At 32.9% G+C, this 21,373-nt stretch overlaps 2 protein-coding genes across 3 annotated transcripts; one reads left to right on the plus strand and one right to left on the minus strand.

Moving 5' to 3' along the window:
• Positions 1 to 849: 849 nt before the first annotated feature.
• LOC114725562 (glucose-1-phosphate adenylyltransferase large subunit 1) lies at positions 850 to 5,784 on the minus strand. 2 transcript variants are annotated; one of them, XR_003738428.1, is made up of 15 exons: positions 5,450 to 5,784; positions 5,022 to 5,288; positions 4,792 to 4,926; positions 4,365 to 4,535; positions 3,961 to 4,053; positions 3,783 to 3,866; positions 3,641 to 3,696; positions 3,296 to 3,389; positions 2,688 to 2,873; positions 2,363 to 2,443; positions 1,929 to 2,015; positions 1,743 to 1,847; positions 1,544 to 1,650; positions 1,022 to 1,324; positions 850 to 993 (listed from the first exon to the last, which is right to left on the minus strand). XR_003738428.1 is itself a non-coding variant. In XM_028912089.1 (14 exons), the coding sequence occupies exons 2-14, from the start codon at positions 5,253 to 5,255 to the stop codon at positions 1,162 to 1,164; spliced, it is 1,596 nt and encodes a 531-aa protein (XP_028767922.1). In that variant the 5' UTR covers positions 5,256 to 5,288; positions 5,450 to 5,784; the 3' UTR covers positions 850 to 1,161. The 2 variants fall into 2 exon arrangements, 1 of the variants encoding a protein (XP_028767922.1); XM_028912089.1 differs by having other exon boundaries at positions 850 to 1,324.
• A 13,850-nt stretch (positions 5,785 to 19,634) lies between these two features.
• On the plus strand, positions 19,635 to 20,504 carry LOC114725551 (uncharacterized). Its single transcript, XM_028912079.1, has one exon. The coding sequence runs from the start codon at positions 19,635 to 19,637 to the stop codon at positions 20,502 to 20,504; it is 870 nt and encodes a 289-aa protein (XP_028767912.1).
• Positions 20,505 to 21,373: the final 869 nt, after the last annotated feature.

Consider the following 21,373-nt stretch of genomic DNA (forward strand, 5'->3'; position numbering starts at 1 on the left):
AAAATTAAACAAATTCTTATATTAAGGATCAGAGGTAGTAACTTTTTTTTAAGCATCATATTGTAATTATGGCAAGAACGACCTACATTGTAGCTTGGGAGCAGGTGCCCTGCGAAGATATTTCCATTTTACTTAATATGTACCACCTCCGATTCTTAATATAAGAACTAGTTAACTTTAAATAGATTAAAAAAGTCTGTTGAGTTACTTATTTGTAATAAATATGCGTTACCTTTTCTAAAATACCTTTGCTAATCATATGTATTAACTAGAATTATCATTTGATGGAACATTTAACATATGTAATTACTACAAGAATTGCTTTGAAAAAAATAGATAAATATAAGAGAGAGTGAATTGAACTCTTATATTTAGGATCAAATTAAAAGTCAAACTAACTTTTATAATAAAAACTGAAGTTAGTATTTTGTTTTTTTTAATCAAAATGTATTTTGTTTAATTTATATATAGAATATATTAATAAGCCCTAATATAAACTAATATATTAGTTTTTAATGTAAGATTAATTTGAAAGTTGATGTGTATCCTATATGCAAGACATATTTCATACATTCATCAATTTTTTTAAAATAATACTATTGATATTCCTTCAACAATAATAAAATATAAGAAGGAAGGAAACTAAGAAAAATAGTTAGAGTATTTCAACAAAAAACATATCATATTAACTAATTTAACTAACATTTTTAATTTATTTTAGGTGTCAGAGTTCATGACGGAGGAGCATAACGATATTCTTACTCTCTGGGCAGTTGAGATTCCGATCTCTCAACTCCATACTAACCAGCTGCTCTCAACCTCAAGTTCACTACATTTTGATACAGAGAATTTGTGAAAGGGGAAGTGCTTCCTTTTATTAACGTTCATGGATCTTCACATCACACCTTATTTTAACTGTTTTTTTTTTTTTTTTTACATGTAGTAGAGCAGGTTCTATTTTACATCTACCAAAATGGCTGCTGCTCCTTGCTCCTGCTTCCTTCACTGCGCGCAGGCACACAGAGAGAGAGAGAGAGAGGGGGGGGGGACACTGGAAACTGCTAGCCCTGTGTCTCCTCACAGTGCAAGTGTTCTTCGGTATCTTTCCCAGAATCTCTTGACAACTCTCACTCCAGCTGGTGAGATTAACATAGCCACCATTCATATCACAGTGCCGTCTTCTATTGTGGCCTTCTCCAAGATCACAGTGATCCCTGATCGAATGCAAAATCCATCATTTGCTCTATCTGCTTCCTGAACCCCATCTTTATTCATGATCACCACATCTTTCCCGATCCTCACATTCTTGTCAATTATACAGTTACTGAAACAGCAACACTTGTTTCAATGTAAGAACTTTTTTTTTTTTTTGAATTAGAGGAGCACGCACCAATAGAACGGGGTTGAACCCGTGACTTCTCATTTCCATAGGAGTTTTCACATCATTAGGTTATAACGGGCAATACAAGAACTTTGAAGGTCACACTCAATGAGTGACATGATAGTGTGCATCTGTGTCTGAGGATTGAGTAAAGATTATTACCTGATTTTGGAATTGCTCCCAATCCCAATTGGGACCTTCCCTTCTGCTAGCAGAGAAGCGATTTCCGATTCAGTTTGGTAGTGGTCTGCTCCCATCATTACAGTGTCCTGCAAAAAAAGATTTTGGATAGGAGGTATCTCATATGGTGTGGTCTACCCTCTAAAACCCAAAGTCTACATAGTTATGAAAGTTTATTTACCAGGAGCTCAACACCATAATCCAAACGAGAACGTTCACCCACAATGGAGTGCCGGATCGTACATTCTCGAAGGAAACATCCATGAGAGATAATTGCATCCACAATCTACAAGACTCAATGATGAGAAACAAGACATGCTAATAAGTTAATAATATAATTTTAAGCTAAATTACCAAGTCATCTTACCTGACACTTGTCAATCTTCGTTGGCGGCAGGAAACGAGGAGATGTGAAAATTGGTGTTTTGGGATCATAAAATTCAAACTTTGGATTCTGCAGGAGAGAAAGGATAGAGCAAGTATTAGTTTCCTTCAAATGAGCAAGGACACTATCAACAGTTCTGGCAATCAATTGAAATAAGAGATTTACTGTGATTAAGCCTATAAAGTACAAGAAAATTGCTCAAAGCACAAACCAACCAGCCCTACATTTCAAAGAAACCAATATGGCTCTTTTGGGTATAGACATTTAGTAAGCTATATTCTTAGTGTTGAAAGTAAAACAAGAGAGGATAAAGCATCTATGATTTGTAGTTTAATCGATGCAAGGCTGGTATATTAATATACAGGGAAGACAAATAATAAAACGAAAATGTGCCAACCAGAATATCTGGAACCAACCTCTTCAGTAAGAGCAAGGTTAGCATTGTGAAAGGACTTTATCGTTCCAATGTCTTCCCAGTAGTCTCTGAAGAAATATGACTGCAAAAGCAACAGGCAAATGAGCGGTATAAGTGACGTGTTACATGCATAAGTAAAACACAAAAAAGAAAAGGGGGAGGAAAAAAAAGCCTAAACCCCCATATATGCATGGCTGGCTAAGTGAATATGCATAAGAACATTGCACAGAGCAAAGGGTATTCAGCTTGAGATAAATCAAAATTAAGATTTAATATTAGACAAGAGAAACATTTTAAAGAGGAATCTATTTTGGAATTTGTCTTACTTGGACATTGTGTTCCCTCACAGCTGCAGGAATGATTTCAGATCCAAAGTCATTGGACGTAGGATATCGCCATTTCAAAAGCTTGAGCAAAACATCTGTCTTAAATACATAAACCCCCATGGATGCTATATATGGTGACTCTGATGCATCTTGGTGTGACAACCCGATAAAAGAGGTATCTACGTGCTGGAGAGAATATTACAAGACGTGACTAAGTCAACATATGTTACGATGTTGCTATAAAGCCATAATGTAAAATGCTTGGCAACTTCAATTTTGCATAAAGATCACACAATAATATAAGGAATAATTGAGGTAGCTTTGGGGTTTGATTGGTAAAGGGAGCTCTGTTTTCAATCGAGTTCTTCTTAACCTGTTAAGTTCATCAGTTTTGAATAAACAGATGAAGCTGTGCTAAGATTTTGGCAAAAAAAAAAAAAAAAAAGCTGCTCTAAGATATTCATTCCCAGAAGTGTGGGAAAAAGACTACATTGAAACTGAAAATGGTAATTTATCTTAGCTTCGTGCTAGTGACCAACTTCAAAAGAACCATCTGGAAAACAAGACAACTGATATAAGGTGATCATTTTATGTAGGATAATAGTTACCATTGCTTTTAAATCGGCACCCTTTGGTTTTTCCAAAAATTGGGTGATGCGGCCTCTGCCATCCACCTTGACCAATCCATAATCTGAGGCGCGACTGAAAAGCAAGCAATTGGCAAATGTCAATAAATCTTACGTAATAATACATTTGAATAGATTCATTTCTTTTCATACTTTTCATCCTCCTCTTCCAACATTTTTCCTTTTGAATAAAGTACGCAGGTAATTTAAGTTAAAATAAGTAACATAGTTATAAGTTCATTTTCTTGCAGCATCACATGTCATAGTTAAAATCAAGCAGCAGACTTGTTGACTAGACCAGACACATCAAAAAAAGATTGAACACACCTGTCACCCACTGGCACGCATGAAATTGTAATATCAGCATTTCTGTCAACATGGCTCTGTTTATTTGCAACAGATAAATCAGAGGAACGATGTCATTGAAAGGAAGGATTAATTTACTGCGATAAATAATTATACTGCATACCTGCACAAGGTCCATGTAATCCATTCTATATAGATGATCTCCTGCCAAGATCAATACATTCTCAACGTTCGTGTTCTTGACATCCTACAAAAATTAACCAACAATAATCCCATTTGAGAATAAAGAAGCTCATGCTGTATATACAACAAAGAAGGTATACACTGAGTTTGTAGTCCACCTCAAAAACCCATGTAAATTGTCTCACAGCATCTGCAGTCCCTTGGAACCACTTCTTCCCTGCTTCACCAGGTGTCTGAGTGGCTGCTAGAACCTGTTTGGCATTTGAGTTAGCTTTCAATCATCATGAGTAAGAACTTCCGCCAGAAATAGTTGTGGGTGAACAATTTAGCTCCCCACCAAAAGAAATTTGGAAGACGCCTCATACTTCTGTATCAAGTACAGCAAGCAAACAGGAAACAGAATCTTGAAGACTACTTATGATTATTTCAGTGTGAGCAAAAGATTCAGTTCTCTTTTATACACAGTTAATGACAATTTTAAGTCATGTTTATAAATCTCGTGTGTGAAATCATCTGAGCATATGATAGACTACAACAGTTTCTCTCCATCCTTGATACTTACCTCCACAAATCCATCCCCGAAGCTGACACCGTTTCCAAAGTAGGTGCGTGAGATATGACGGTTCAGGGGTGCAGAATTGAATTGGGTGAGAACAAAGATTTTGTTAATGCCGCTGTTGATACAGTTGCTCATTGGGATGTCTATGAGCTTGTAGCATCCACCAACAGGTACCTGAAGATGCATAAGGTATCATCATAACACAAGAACTCCAAAATTTGACCCGCTAAAGATCTCGGTCTTCCAACGTTAAACTCGGTATCAGTGGGCTCATACTTAAAAGTCTAGTTTTGTTTCAAGTTGATCCATGAAACATGATACTAAAAGGTTCTTTGAAGAATGAAATTAGAAGTAGCAAAGCAAAAAAATTTTGAAGAGCCTGAATTCATCTTCAGTGAGAAGCTATAAACTATGTAACATATTCACTTACAGCAGGTGTTGCAGCTCGTTTGGTGAGAGGCAAGAGATGTGTTCCAGGTCCTCCGCCCAATATGATGGAAATTACATTTTTGGGGTCAGCCTTTCGTCTCAGAAATGAAGGAACCTGTAAGGTCTGGTAGTCAACCTGGCATTAAGACGAACACAACCAGTTACACCTAAACGAAGCAGCCACAAAAAGAAAGAATGAAAGAAAGGAAAACCAATGAGAGTTAAACTTACCAGAGATTCTTTGGTCTCATTTGATGTAAGAACAGCAGAAACAACGCCGGGTTTGATCTTCTTCACCCTCTTCTCGTGTCTCAAACGTGAAGTCGACTGATTTACAAAGGGACTGATGCAATTCGGGTTCTTGACTTTTTCTCCAAAAAACCCATTATCCTGGCGAAAGAAATCGCCCTTCATTGCATTTGGTAAATGAGCATTGGCTTTCAAGGTCAAACATGAGGAAGCCATTGCCCAAAAGAAGAAGTGAATCAACCGCAAGCACTGGAAACAAACAGATAACTCAAATCCCACAAACTTGAAAGTCCAACCAAAAGGAAACTAAGTAAACATCCAGATACTAACGCTTCTCGAATATTCAAAGTGCAGTTACAGAATAATGCAAATCAAGAAGATAAAGTTGGAAATATAAAACAAATCCTTACCCTTTACTCAGAAGTTCCTGAAAGAAGAGATATTTCAAGCTGAGAATATAATGGGGATCCAGAGAAGCGGTCAGAGCTCAGCGAGATTATGGAAAATCGAGATTATAGGGGATGGAATTGAAAAGTCGGGGGCACAACTCAACAATTGAGTGTGAAATGCGATCAAGTGGGGTTTAAGGCAGTGGAAGCCATTCTCGGCATGTGAGTGATCACGAGAGACGAAAAAGGTGGCGAAAATCACACGTATTTGGTATAAATCAATATCAAATACCAAATTTCCAAAAGCAATAATGTAGCAAGAACCATTATATAGTATAATGGTACATGGCTTGCATTTCCCAGAGTCCGAGTTTCTAGGCTCCTTTTATACTACAAATGAAGCATCATGGAGCAACCTGTCAATTTCAAGAACTAGTCGTCCATGAAATCAAATATCGAATATTGGGAAACAAAGCATTAATATGATTTTCTACGGCTGTTATTTACTTGAATTCACAATTAAGAAAATTTATTCATTATTCAATGCCACTGTGGTCGGATATTTGCAGCCACTTGGTGCATATTCTGGTCATAATGACCGCAGATGGTGACAGCACAGCATGATTGACCTTAAAAGACGATATCGGTTTGGTTTTCATTACTATGATGATACGGTGGCTGGGAATTTGATTTGTGGGTCAATAAGATTTTTACAGATTTAAAAGCTTCTTTAATGATGTTTAAGTCAGTTTATGAGAAGAAAGGATTAATTGTTATGATGTAATTTGAGGAGCAAACGGGGGAAAAAGCCAAGATGCAAGTGCCAAGTGAGGCAAATTGATCTTACTTTATATTATTAATAATGGGAATTGGATTGAACGGTGAGAGATTTAAGTATCTCTTTTAATAAAATTTTGAGTTCAAATTTTTTGATTTTATAAAAAAAATAATAAAGCTTCCTAGTTGAAGTTAACTTACCTTAAATTTGGATTAAGTGGCCTGATTTAGTAAAGCTATATAAGTAATGGAATGGATCTTTAAGCTTGTGTAATGGTTAGATGAGTAATTAGGAAGGAAAATAATTAGATGGTAAGGAATATTCAAAATGCAGCCAATCAATGGTTATTCAGCGGGATTAATTAAATTTAGAGCATCAAATTAGGTAGTCAAAAAATTGTAGAGCGTCAAGGGGAAAAATTTTCTCTTTATTTAAATACATAAGTTTAAAAAGTTGTATATTTTGGAGTAAATTGTTGGCTTGATTTATCATTTCATCTTTTAAATAGAATAAGAAACAAAATATCAAAAGATCTTTGTTTAGCTAGAGAAATGCCCCCATTGCTAATGTCCCTTCAGATGATTTTGGAATTACATGTATCTCAGAGAATCAATTGAAAACAAAAAAAGCAGGGAAAATGTGATAGGGGTTTCGTCTCAATATATTATTAAGGAATTCAGTTTTCTTAATTTTGGTTGAAGACGGTGATAACTATTTATCTGGTGAAATAGTTATATAATAATTTTTATTAAAATAAAACAAATAACTAATTTTTAATTAAATGAAATAAATATCAAATTTTTAAAAATCCCGTTAAATATTTTAAAAGAAATACGTGCGGTTGTTTTTAATTTTAATGTATATATTTATTATATTTTAATTAAATAAAAGGAAAAGTGCAATAAAGTCCCACCTGAAACTGATAATATGGGTTGAGGCCTGTGAGTCAGTCAACCAACCCATCATAAAAAAGAAGATTAAGTTGGCGTTTTGTCAGCCCGCCAACTAAGGTGTAGGTTACTTTAGTTTGTATTGCATAACTTGCAGCCCGTGACAGGCTAGCCCACAGTTAGCTGGTTGGCCTACCTAACCTACCATTTTTTTTTAATTTTTTATATAAATAATATGTTATTATTTTTGAAAATTTTCTTTCCTCATTTGCATTTCAATTTTCATGTTACATGTCTAAACAAAAAATATTAAAAAAATAAGCATACTATATTTATGACAAAAATTTAACAATTACAATCAAATATAAGATAATATTTATTATGACAAAAAAATTTTTTAGAAAAAATGGTGAATGAACTTTTAAAAAAAATTAGATAGATGTACTTCTAATTTATTAAGAGGTGGTTTTTGTATCAAACATGGTATTGGTATGATTGTAAAATTTATCACTTGATGAGTTGATGTTGAATGTTAATCACGTAAAATATTTATAATGTCTTGTTTTATATTTGTATTGACTATTTTAAGTATGGTTAAATGTAATTTATACTTGTGATTGCTTTTAAAATTTTGTATCACCATTTATTAATTTAAAAAATTAAACAAAAAATAAGGTTTAAAAATTAAGAATTAAAAAAAAAAAAGATGGCTTGCCAACCCATTATGGTGGGTTAGGATTGGCATTTTTTCAACCCACCAAAATATGGGCTACTCCAACCCGCGCCACATAACCAGCAAGTTGTGGTGGACTAGCCGTATTCCCAGCTCTACACCTAAGAGAAGTAAATATAAAAAGGTCTTATGAAATCATCAAATTAATTTAAAGTCCTAAGTTACATTATTGCAAGAGATTCTATTTGTTTAATTATCAAATTACCCTTGTTTTTTTTTAAAGTATGCATTGACAATTAAAAGTACAGCTATTAACAACTTAAAGTGTAACGATTAATAACTATCGCGGCAGATACTGACAACTCATGCATTACATTTTTGTGATACGCTGAGAAAATATATTATTAATACCTGTCGTGATAATTGTTACTCGTTATACTTTAAGTTGTTAATGATTGCTCTTTCAGTTGTCAATGCATACTCACAAAAAAATAAAAACAATTTGATAATTAAACAAATAAAATATCTTGCAATGAATCCCTTGAAACTAAGAATAATTTGATAATTTAAAAAAATTTGTATTTAATCTTTTTGAGTGGTATCTTTTTTTTTTTGTACATAAATTTTTGGAAAGGGGTTGAGCTCACCCACGATCTAAGGGCAGGGCGAAATCTCCCTTCCTCCTAGGTCATACCAATGTTGGGCAGGGCGAGCCGTCAATTACTCTCAGGCGTTTACCTAGGCACCTAGGAGCTAGAATGCCTCTCCAAGTATCGCGACTAGAACCACAACAAAGCGGTACTCCCCAGGGATCGAATACATGCCAACTTGGCCATATGTCTTACCCCTTCACTAGCTGAACCCACGGATGATGGGTTTTTGAGTGGTATCTTGTTGCAATTTTTTCTTAAATAAATATAAACAAGTAAGCACATGCTGGGTCGATGAATTCTTTAGAGGGGCCCGCTAAAACAATGTCCAAACGAGTAGACTCTTCCAAGGCAAAGAGCCGTCAAAAGATTTCATTTCCTTTTGGGGGGTAGTCTTTTTTTTTTTCACCAGAATTTCGGGGGCACATAGCATGTTAATTATGAACGTTAATTAATAAAATAATAAGTGAGAACAATACACCCCGAAAACGGACGGTTCTCCATATGGCAGGAAGAGTGGGACCCACACACCATTTGTCCTCATCAGTGGGCCCATGTGGCCCACCATCATATCTTTGTTTGTGGATCGTATGCGTTGCAGTCGAGATTGGGCCCATGTGACCTCTGGGGATATCCTATCATTTTTTCTTTTGGACCAGCATGGGGATATCCTATCATTATAGTTTCCTTTTGGCCAAAATTTAATAAATATAGTTCAATTTAATTTAACATGTTTGGCATTTTTCAATTGAAAGATACGGCATCAAATAATCCAACCATGTACATATTTGAAAAATTTATGGATCATTATATAATTTATGGGCCAACATGAAGCCCCTTGATCACGACCTTCAACGGCCAGTATGTAGAGATATTTTCATGAAGATTTACACGTTTTGTATACATACTTTCAAACTTTCAATTAATTAATGTAAGTATTATTATGTTTCTTTTTTTTATAGAAAAAAGATATAAAATATAAAATAACATATCAATAATTAATTTTTAAAAAAATAGCATTTTATACTAAAAACCTAATTGTCAAAATCAAATTTAGATTATCAACACACGCATATATTCCTACATGAAATACTATATTTGCTACTTAATATAAGAGTTACTTATCTGGTCTTATTCATAAGTTACTTTCAACATGTTTCACACAAATTAAAAAAAACCTTAAACTTCATTAATTTTCATTTAAAATTCAATAACTTTTCAACTTTATCCTTATTTACTATACATTATACCTCATATAAACAAACTCAACATAATAATAAATAAAAGGTAAAATTGTACATCTATACAAAAAAAATTTTCAATGCCCATCAAAAAATATTTTCTCTCTCTACTATATAAATAGGACCAAAGGAGTATATAACTAATTTGGAGAGGTTAAAAAAATTAGTTAAGTTAATTATTTGTAACGAATGCTTATTGACTTTCCTAAGTTATCTTATTTAATGCATGTACATTGAAATTGCTTAGCGGAAACTCCTTGCAATTAATATGAATATTTTTTTAAAAAAGTATTATAAATTTAGGAGATAAAATGAATTAAAATATTGTATTTAGATTCGAACTCAACTTTCAATTAACTTTTATATTTATAATAGCAGATAGTATAAAAGTTAGAGATGAAGTTTTGTTGTATCATTTTAATGGCATGACATGCTTCACTTTTCCTTTCAATTCTTAACATAAAAGTTAGTTAACCAATTTGAATAAATTAAAAAATTAGTTACTTTAGTTACTTATAAAAAATACTCCCCCGGTCCTTAATATAATACTCATTTAACTAATTTAATTAGATTAAAAAAGTTAGATAAGTTAATTAATTATAAGAAAAGTGACATATTTTTCCTAAAACACCATAATCATCTTTCTTAATACTTCATATTCATTTTCTACTTGATTATGGTTGAAGGAGTATCCATAAGGGTAATTTAGAGGAAATTGATAAATATAAGAAATGGGTCTTATATTTAGGACCAAAATCAACTTAGGAATTAGGTCCTATATTAAGGACCGGAGGAGTAAGTGTTTTCTTCTTTAAAATATCTTACTAATCATGTGTATTAATTAGAACTATTATTTGATAAAACTTTAATTTGTCTAATTACTATAAAAATACTTTTAAAAAATAAATAAATATGAAAGACAAAATAAATTAAAATCTTATATTTAAAATTAAATTAAATATTAAATTAGTTTTTATATTAATAAAAGATATTATTTTGGTTTGTTTCCTCTTTTTTATTGTTTTGGACCAGCTGGTTTGTTTCCTCCTATTGGAGTGTTTGGATAGAAACTAAACCATGGTTTCAAAAGTGCTTTTACGGATTACGAAGTAAATATGTGGAGGAGGTTACTTCATTTTACGGAAAAGTGATTCTGAAACCTAGGTTTTGGTTTTACCAAACACCCCCTATCTGTCGCACTTGATCGCCAAGGCATCGAAGTGTTACGAGGCTCTTTCTAGATCCCATGGTCAGGTCTTAAAGCCCCGAAACTTCTTTCCAGTAGGGATGGCAGGATCCTATAGGATGCCCTTGCGGCCTTGTCCCAGGCGTAGGCGTTTAATATGTTCCTATAATATTTAATATAGAATTTAATTATTGAGTTGATTTTAGTCTTAAATATAAAATTTATTTTTTATATTTATTAATTTTTTTAAAATTATCTCTATAAATATTCCCTCAACTATAATCAAGTAGAAACGGGAGAGAAAATATTAAGAAAGATGATTATAGTGTTTTAAAAAAAACTTGTTACATTCTTTATAATTAACTAATTTATTTAACTTTTTTAATCAAATCAAATTAAATAGATCTTATATTAAGACGAGAATGAGTAATTGGTTGGGAGTGACGTCGAGAAGTGGAGGAAGCAAGGCACGACTCAAAGACATGGAATTAATTGTACAGTTGACAAAGAGGGAGAGTGGGTCCCTCCGGAATACCTAATTCAGCCTCTACCGTGCACGTGTCAAGAGAAGTCTGGTGATAGACGATGGGCACTGGAAGTCTGGAACGACGCAGCAATACGGTGTCAGTACAGGAAGAAAATGGAAAGAAATCAAATCACACACTCCCCAAAAATATCAACGCGGATATTTATCAGCTGAGGCTGGAACACCCAAACGAAACACACCACGCCACTAAACGACAAAATTTCACGTGCCGTGTTTCCCCCCACCCTCCGGCCTCGGAGCATACAGACTGACGACACAGTACCGCCCACCTTGACATCACCCACTCTGCTTCAATTATTGGCACTCATTATCGTGCAAGTATTAACTAATTTTGTAAAAATTTTCCAAATCACATTTTTTGTTATTTTAAAATCATCTTTTTTTTTTTTCAGAATAGTTTTTTATTTGAAAAATTTTAAAAAATTGTTTAAAAATGTATTTTGACAAGTCATTACGTTGTTCTAAAAGCAAAAATCAAACACGCCTTTTTTTTTTTTAGTGTTTTCTTTACTTCTTGTTCTATAAAACTAGAGAACAGTGAAGAAACATTATGTTTTTTCTTTATTAAGAACAATTATGTAAATATAAAATATCATTCTTTCAATTTTCATTTCACCATATTATGTACATTGTTCAGATTATTGATTCACATATTTTTTTTTATTTTTTTGCTTTTCAAAACTTGTTTTTAAAAACTATCTACAGAATTATTCTCTAAAATAATAAAAAATAAAATCAAATAAACCATTTAATTTTTTTAAGTGCATGATCAACTTATAACTTCATATGATTAACGTTTAGCTTTTTAAATAAAAAAAAAAACTCCACCATCTCTAATTTCATATCCATAACTTATATCATAATAAAAATTCTAAAATAATACAGTTTATTTCTTCAATTCTGTACTGTAATGATACCAGATTAAATTAATTAAATAATAATGGTTGGATTTTTTGTTATTATATATTGCTAATTAATCCTGATTACTTAAAACCTTTTCTACGTTTGAGCCACTTTCCATCCCCAATTGCTATGAGCGTGCCTCTACCGTAGTCGTCTATCTATCACGGGTCAGCAATGAAAGTGATTCAAGTTCAGCATCATACACGGGGTTGATTAAAATAAAATGTTATTTTGAAATATCAATACTTAAGCACTATGCTATGGACAAAAATCAAGAAGAAGAAGAGCCATACCAAAAAAAAAAAAAGAGAAGAGATTATAATTATGAGACGGGGGGGGAGGGATATGGAATCAGAATTTGAGAGACAAAGATGGGACATATCATGTTCATATATGGGTGGCTCGTCATGTCAGCAGAAAACCTTTACTTTTACATCAGCATGCAGACTGTTTGGCGTGGTGTGGGGAAAAAAGTAATTTATAGATATAAGAAGTTAGTATCATTTGGGAGCGTTTGTTATAGATTTTAACTAATCTGAGTTATAAGTCAAAAACTGTTTTTTAAATATGATTACAAAAGTATCTAAAACTTGCTTATGACTTATATAAAAGTAGTTTTTTAGAATTAAAAGATATTTTTTCTTTATATTTATGTTGTTTTTATGCTACTTTCCAAATTTTTAATATTATTTTCATTCTATATTTACAGAAATATACAAAGTATATCATCTAATTAATTGTGTAATATTATTTGTTCAAAAATTTCACATTAATATGATTTTTAATTTAAATATATTTTATTAATCAAATATACTTTTTCATATTATAATAATTTAAAATTATTATTATTTTGTAAATTTATATTTGGAAAAGTTACAAATAAAGACCCCTGAATATATATTTGTGATTTGGGACTCTCAATTTGAAAAATAGCAAATAGGACTTGATTTCAAATTGCAAATATGAAATCTTGGTCAAATTTCTAAAATGTCCCTCAGTCAAATGACAAATTGACTATGGGAAATGATAAGTTCACTTTAGCAAATGACAACTTCAGTAGACCAAATCACAACTTGGCTGAGGGTATGCAAATAATAAGTTCACTATGAAAAATGACAAGTCTACTTAACAAATAACAATTTCAGTAGATCAAATCACAGTTTGGCTAAGGGGCATTTTAGATATTTCACTAATATTTCATATTTTTAGCAAATGACAACTTCAGTAGACCAAATTACAACTTGGCTGAGGGTATGCAAATGATAAGTTCACTATGAAAAATGACAAGTTTACTTTAACAAATAACAACTTCAGTAGACCAAATCACAGTTTGGCTAAGGGGCATTTTAGATATTTCACTAATATTTCATATTTGCAATTTGAGACCAGTCCTTATTTGTTATTCTCTAAATTCAAGGTCCCAAATCACAATTTTACATATTCAGGGTCTTTATTTGCAATTTTCCTTTATATTTTTAACACTTCTCATTATTTAATATAAGTCACATCTATTTTAGCCATTTTTCCAAACTAAACTTACTTATTTAATCATAATCTAAACAATTTTTTTTACTTTATAAACTAACTTTTATAAAAGTCATTCAAATATAAATCACACCACATAATCTAACTAACTTTTATCCAATTTTACTTTTTTTACAAGTAGAATCAGATTAAAAATAAGTTACTTTTTCTACCGCTAATCCAAATGGAGGTATGATCAATTATTATTAATTATTTCTAATACCCTGAATTTAATTTAGTGGAAAAAAATTAACCATGAATTTTATGGTGCCCGTAGGTGGCTCAATCAGCCAGTTGTTGAGAAAAATCATTTCGGGTCTTAATCATAGGCCTAAACAAAAACCCCAAGCCTTCATTCATGACTTGGATTTGTGACCGTACTTCTTTTAAAATTTAGAATTAATATAATTTTTAGTTCCTTAAGTTTACTTTCATTTTAGTTTTGATCTTTCAAATTTCAAACTATAGATTTTGGTCCGTCTAGGGGCAAAATAGTCCAAGTTTTAATTGGATTATAAGGGTTAATGTTTTAAATAAAAAGAAACTTGAAGGACTAAACCTGTAGTTTAAACTTTGAGGAACCAAACCCCAAAATGAAGACAAATTAAAAGACCAAAGTCATATTAACCCTTTTATAGGTTTTGGTCCCTTTGCGGGCAAAATAGTTCAAGTTTTTATTGGATTACATGGGCTAATATTTTAAAATAAAAAACAACTTGAGGGACCAAACCTGTAGTTTAAAACTTGAGAGACCAAAACTAAAATAAAGGCAAATTTGAAGGACCAAAATTTTTATTAACCCTAAAATTTATATTAAGTTTCAGTTTAAATCCCTCCTTTCTTTAAATCAACATTTTGTGCTTAAAGGACATTGTGCGGTGGCCGTCAAATGATTTCAATAAAATATTTAAATTTGTAACCGAAGATTCTTTAGAAGCCAAAGTATGTACTTCTCCGCTCCTTATTATTGAGTTGGGTTTGGTCCTAAATATAAGATCCATTTCTCATATTTATCAATTTTCTCTAAACTACCCCTATGGATACTCCCTCAACCATAATCAAATAGAAGAGGGAGATGGGTATAAGAAAGATGATTATGGTTTTTTAGGAAAAATGTGTCACTTTTTTATAATTAATCAACTTACCTAACTTTTTTGATCTAATCAAATTAGTTAAATGGGTCTTATATTAAGGACCGGAGGAGTATTTTTAATTAGAGTGAGTAATTCAGGCTCGTGGTTCAATCAACAAAAATTAACGGGTTCAAATTATTTAGAAGTAGGCCTTTTCAACCTGCATCGCAATTTATGACGGGTTAGCTTGCCAACACATAGACTAAACTGTATTTTTTTTTAAAATTTTATAATTATTATAATTATATATTATAGTAGTATGTCATCTCATTTAAAAATTTTAAAAATGTCCATATATATAATTTAATATTTTAGTAAAATATTTCAAGAAAAACAATAATTTTATTATATGTTTTTATCCATTGTATAAGAAACAATATGAAAAAAAATTAACTTTTTTTAAAAAGTAAATAAATATGATAAGTTAGTCTAAGGTAGACTTGAGTTGGTTTTCAACCAACTTGCTTGCATATAGGCTTTTTGAACCCGCATTGTATCGATTGAACTGTGGCAGTTGACCTATATAGTACATACCAATAAGAATTGATCTAATTGGTAAGGAGTCGGTTCATAACCTATAAGATCGTGAGTTCAAATCTCGTTGCTGATATGAGGACTTTGTTGATAGGCAATTTGTAAGTACTTCTATAAGTGCTTTTGAGCCTGGAGGCATATCCTAGCTTTGGTAAGTCCTCAGGATTCAACTCACCTAACTTTTATATAAAAAAAAAAAAACTACATTAGTACATTACTACTTTTTTCTTTCTTTTTGCCAATCATTACGACCCTTTTGTTAATTCCTTAATTGACATAATTAATTGAGAAATGGTCACTTACCATGTGTACACGGTTGTCAGGCCCAAAAAAAAAAAAAGCATGTTTACACGGGGAAAACTGATGCCGCGCTGCCACCACTATTTTCAATTCCTTACTGTGGACATCATTAATTTTATTTAATAAAAGATGGTGACATCATTAAGTTCATTTAATTAAAAAAACAAGTAACTGAGCAAATTTAAATGGTGACCCTGTTTAGCCCATGAGTTAATGATTCTGGATAAAAGAAAAGGCCTGTTCATGTTCATATTTGGATTGCTTTTTGTGCAACTCAGATTGCCTAAGAAAATCTATATTCCTGACTTATTTATAGCATTTTATAATTAGCTGTAGTGCTTTTTCAAAACAACTCACCTCTAATTTTAAGAAAATTTACTACCACCTAGAGTCCGATTATTTATAATAAGTTAATCTAATTGAAGCATCTTTTTAGTAGTGTATATTTATTTACCTATTTGTACCGAATTGATTTAATATCAACATTTTAAGACCGCTACTTTAAATTCAATTTAGATTTTGTTGTTTTTATATATACAAAAAATAATATTATTATATATATATATAAACATAAATTACTAGTATTTTGCCTTGAGCTTCACCAACTTCATGTGTTCAATTTTCAAGGATCCAAATTTGCATTTCAATATACAAATGAGAAGATCCAAAGGATTGAAGCGCTTTATCAAATAGTAAACTCAGTTTCTTTTTCAACTTCTGAGCAAGCCAAGTCACCCTTCTGTTGTACGTAATATATATGCACAAATGTAAACTCCAAGGTAGATATATATGTTAGTGGAATTGTTTATTGCACAAAATAACTACGACTCATACTCTTTTATTTTTAGTTTGATCATAATTTCAAACCGAGTGAAATTATGCTAAATTCCTTACTTCATGTCTTAAAACTATGATACCGCAGCAGCAACGAACGTGCATTGAATTGATATATCAAACGCCTGAGCAAAAACTCGATTCATTCTTCAATTCTTGGATTTTATTAATTTTATCAACATTTTAAGACCGCTACTTTAAATTCAATTTAGATTTTGTTGTTTTATATATATACAAAAAATAATATATATATATATATATAAACATAAATTACTAGTATTTTGCCTTGAGCTTCACCAACTTCATGTGTTCAATTTTCAAGGATCCAAATTTGCATTTCAATATACAAATGAGAAGATCCAAAGGATTGAAGCGCTTTATCAAATAGTAAACTCAGTTTCTTTTTCAACTTCTGAGCAAGCCAAGTCACCCTTCTGTTGTACGTAATATATATGCACAAATGTAAACTCCAAGGTAGATATATATGTTAGTGGAATTGTTTATTGCACAAAATAACTACGACTCATACTCTTTATTTTTAGTTTGATCATAATTTCAAACCGAGTGAAATTATGCTAAATTCCTTACTTCATGTCTTAAAACTATGATACCGCAGCAACGAACGTGCATTGAATTTTGGATATATCAAACGCCTGAGCAAAAACTCGATTCATTCTTCAAATTCTTGGATTTTATTAATTTTGTTGTCCCTCTTGCTTCTCCAGTTGATTGCAAAGCACTGCATTTCTATTTTCAGAAGAACAAGCCCTTAAGTTGAAGTTATCATCCTCCATTCCTCCCGTTTGATACGTTTTAATATGAAGCAACTACTACTGGTTTAAGTAGTAGGCCTCACATGAACTAAGACAATGCAATATATAGTCTCCAACATCCTTAAAGTCAAAACTCAACCCTGCCCTGTTTGCATTCACTTGTATACTCTTGGCTGTAAAACAATGAGTTTCCACTTGAAAGCATAGCAGCAAATGTAACAACCTCCAGGGAACAACAAGCACACTTCCATTCTCAGACTTAACTCCATTTTTCCCTTGCCTAGCTTGGTTTATAGCTTCTTTTTATAAATATCCATAATGGTTCCTAATAAGCCCTGTGCATTAGGCTGCCCTTTAGTCTTCTCTAATGTGCAGTGCTCCAAAACACATGAGGACTCTAGCATGGTGTCCTAGTTTTCCACCCAATTTGATATTCCTTTCCCATGTCCCTTGTTCGATAATGCTGCAGACTTTTGGAGAAAGTCTGTTATTCTCGTCGATGGCCTTGTTGCAGCTTCTTGATCATAAGCTTTTTGGCATTGTGAATGCCTTTTCATTGTAATGAGCCTCCTTGTTCTCCTCTGACATGTGTGTGTGGGGTTTCTAAACTCATGATATCTTCTTCTGCAAACTTAAAACCTTTGAATCTATAATTCATCTTCTACACGTGCTTTGTGTAGTTAAAAACTCCTCCCTTCTCTTCAAGTAGTTGTCTTGAACCCTTTCTGAAGGATTTTATATGAATCAGCTCTGCAGCATTGATATTTGAGTCAGCTTTCATGTCCTGGCTACATCTCATTCTCTTATACTTCTCATTGAACACACAATCTTTCTTCACTAGGACATCCACTCTATCACTATCAGCAACTGGAGTTTCAGAATTGTTCCTGAGCTGTTCTTTATGATTGCATGGCTCTCTGGACTTAGAAGGCGGTATCAAGGAAGGTTATACCTATGTTTTCAGACTGATGTCTCTTCCCGGTTCCCATGTTCATGAAATGCATTAGGAGACATGAACTATGAGGAATGGCAAATTCACAAACATAAAGGAGACGCAGGACATAAGAGATTACTTTGCCTAATTAAAGCCCCCTTCCTGATTATATACGAAAGGGAATAAGGAAAAATTCCAAATTTTCGCAGTGCTGAATACCCTCTAGTTTTCTCCTCTATTACAAACTACCCAGCTTATATCAGCAAATGGATGATTAGAACCCAAAACAGAGAAATCAAAGTAGTTCTTAAAAGGCTGAAGCATTTTAGAATCTGGACAAAAAGCTAAAGCAATTGCACTTACAGCCCTTGCAGGCGTGCCATTAGAAACATGAAAATGTGTGAAGGTCAAGGGTAAGCATTGCTTTCTTCTTGCAGTCTCTCTTCTGTCTCATGGGACCTGTCACATGAAGTTTGATGTTTTCATTGCTCTTTATAGTGCTTGTGTATTTTTCCTCCTTCCTCAATCCCCCGACCCGGTTAATTTTTTTTTTAATAGACCTGTAAGATGACATGTTGGCATGTGATGATTTGTCTCTATTATTTCTAGCGTCATGATAAACAACACTGGAAGTTGTCGTTTTTCAGTGATTTACATGCTTTATGAGTTTTATTTTTCAATTTCTTAACCATATATTGTAATGCTTATGTTCCATTTCAGCAGAACATACAGCAGTGCCAGCTTCCTGTTTATGACCATCAATTTTAATTAAAGGACACTGAAATGGGGAACATCTATAAATATCGTCATCCATATATGACCATAATCTTTGAAGATGAAGAGATTCCTTTTTTTTTTTTTAAAAAAAAAACCATAGTTGTTGGCACTGCTATGCATTCAAGTTCATTAAATACAGATTATTTAATGATTTAAACAACCCCTCCTACAGACAAAAGATCCATATTTGATGCTCACTCCAATGATATGCCTTGTTCGAACTTACAGTTTTAGTTGAGATGGAGGAGACTTTGCCAGGGAATCCATCTACAGCACATGGATTCCTATGATTCCCAAACAAAAACTGATGAATGAGTTGGTGAGTTTGCTGTGCGGGGAGCACAAAAAATCATGTTAATATAATATTATTGCATGCTCACTTTGTGACATGAAGAAATAAAAATATTCTTCTTGTCTCCCTCTATTCTTTGGCTATATAAGAAGAAGATGCACACCGCTGAAGAAACTCACGAGTTTAGAAGAAATTGCATTTCTCATCTCCAAGCCTTCTGTTTTCTAAGAAAAGAAAATGGCAGCCATTGAATCAAACCCAAAGATCTCTTTGCATATGCGCTCTAGTAGTTTTCCCACAGGACCTCACCCGCTTGTATCACAATTTGAGGAGCACCTAAACAGATTGAAGTCTTCTGATTCAGCCTCTTCTTCATCTTCTTTAAGCCACAGACTCAGTGGCTTGCAGGATTTGCAGGACAGCACTAATGAGCTGCTTCAATTGTCCACCACCCAACAAGTCTTCGCCCAAGCTTGTAGCCAAAAGTGGGTTGATGAACTACTAGATGGGTCTTTAAGACTCTTGGATATCTGTAGTACTGCTAAAGATTGTCTTTTGCAATCCAAGGAGTCCGTATGTGAAGTTCAGTCAGCCATTAGAAGAAAAGGAGCTGAAGCTGCATTCACAGCTGGGGGTGGAAACTATTTGGCTTCAAGGAAGAATGTGAAGAAAGCGATTCGAAAGGCCTTAGGAAATATCAAAGGAATAAGAAATGACCTCATAGTTTCTTCTGCAAACAAAGAGAATGACATGTTTAGCATGTTGAAAGAAGCAGAAGCAGTCAATGGGAGCACATTAGAGTCTTTATTGTACTTCATCTCTGATCCAAAGGGACAATTAAAACAAAGCAGATGGTCTGCAATTTCCAAGTTGATGAAGCCAAAAAGAGTATCTTGTGATTCTCAAGAAATTGGCACAAATGAATTTGAGAAGGTAGATGCAGCTTTGAAGTCTCTCACCAGTCAAAAACATGCATCCGTAGACAATTTTCAAAGCGATTTAGAAAATCTGGAGATGTGCATTCAAGATCTTGAAATAGCAGTCGAATGCCTTTCAAGGAAACTTATCAGAACCAGAGTTTCCCTTCTCAACATCTTCAACAACTAGTTACACAAAACATTTAGGATAACCTTGGACACTCAAATTCAATTTTTCCCCATGAGTGTCTCATACTTGTACATGAATGTGATGAAAAATACTATTCTCTTACTGAATATATATTCTCTTGGCATCGCGTTATAGCTTTTCTTCTTTCCAACCTTGCAAATATTAGTTCTCCATTTTTGTTCCCTGTCAGTGAAAATCAGAATAACCGCTTGTTAATTTTCTTGGTCACCCTGTAAATATACTATGGATTTATTTAAACACAGAAACACATGGGATTCAATCATTCAATTCAAATCAAATGGAATCGAAGCATCCACATAAACTTTTATTGCCAACACATGGACAACCAATTGGTTCAAATATAATATGATACAATTGCTTTGAACATTGTGCAGTTTGTTGCGTTTGTTTATAAGTCAATGGGCAACTAACTTGTAGTTTATATGTAATAAGGCCAAAGATTATTTGGCAACACGTGGTGCAGATCATCATATGAAATTATATGGATTTTCAATCTGCTAGGGGCAATTTTATTTGTACGTTAAACAGAGAAAGACATGAAATTTTACTCTTGCTGTCTTGCATATACATAGCACACAGATAAGATAATAGCAAGTATGAAGGAAAAAAAATGGAATTCTGGGCTGTAGTGTTCCTTTGTTATGAGACAGTATTAATATTTCTGACATTATTGGGATCTGGATCAAGATTGGTAAGCTTTCTTAGAACCGCGTAACTAAAACCATACAAAAGTGTGCGTGTGTGTGTTTTTTTTTTTTTTTGGCCACTGATTCCGTTTTTTATCTCTTCTTCCTTTTTTTTTTTGCCCCCTCGAACAGGTTTAAATGTTAAAATGCACAACAGAAACA

Source organism: Neltuma alba, unplaced genomic scaffold, assembly GCF_004799145.2.
Source record: "Neltuma alba isolate B1F8T4 unplaced genomic scaffold, ASM479914v2 tig00012255_pilon, whole genome shotgun sequence".
In the NCBI taxonomy this organism is placed as follows: domain Eukaryota; kingdom Viridiplantae; phylum Streptophyta; class Magnoliopsida; order Fabales; family Fabaceae; genus Neltuma; species Neltuma alba.

Coding starts and splice junctions, on each gene's coding strand:
- LOC114725551 (XM_028912079.1), top strand. CDS start 19,635: ATGGCAGCCATTGAATCAAACCCAAAGATCTCTTTGCATATGCGCTCT.
- LOC114725562 (XM_028912089.1), bottom strand. CDS start 5,255: ATGGCTTCCTCATGTTTGACCTTGAAAGCCAATGCTCATTTACCAAAT. Junction 4,536..4,791: donor AACGAGCTGCAACACCTGCT/GTAAGTGAATAT, acceptor ATGCATCTTCAG/GTACCTGTTGGTGGATGCTA. Junction 2,444..2,687: donor TGAGGGAACACAATGTCCAA/GTAAGACAAATT, acceptor TTGCTTTTGCAG/TCATATTTCTTCAGAGACTA.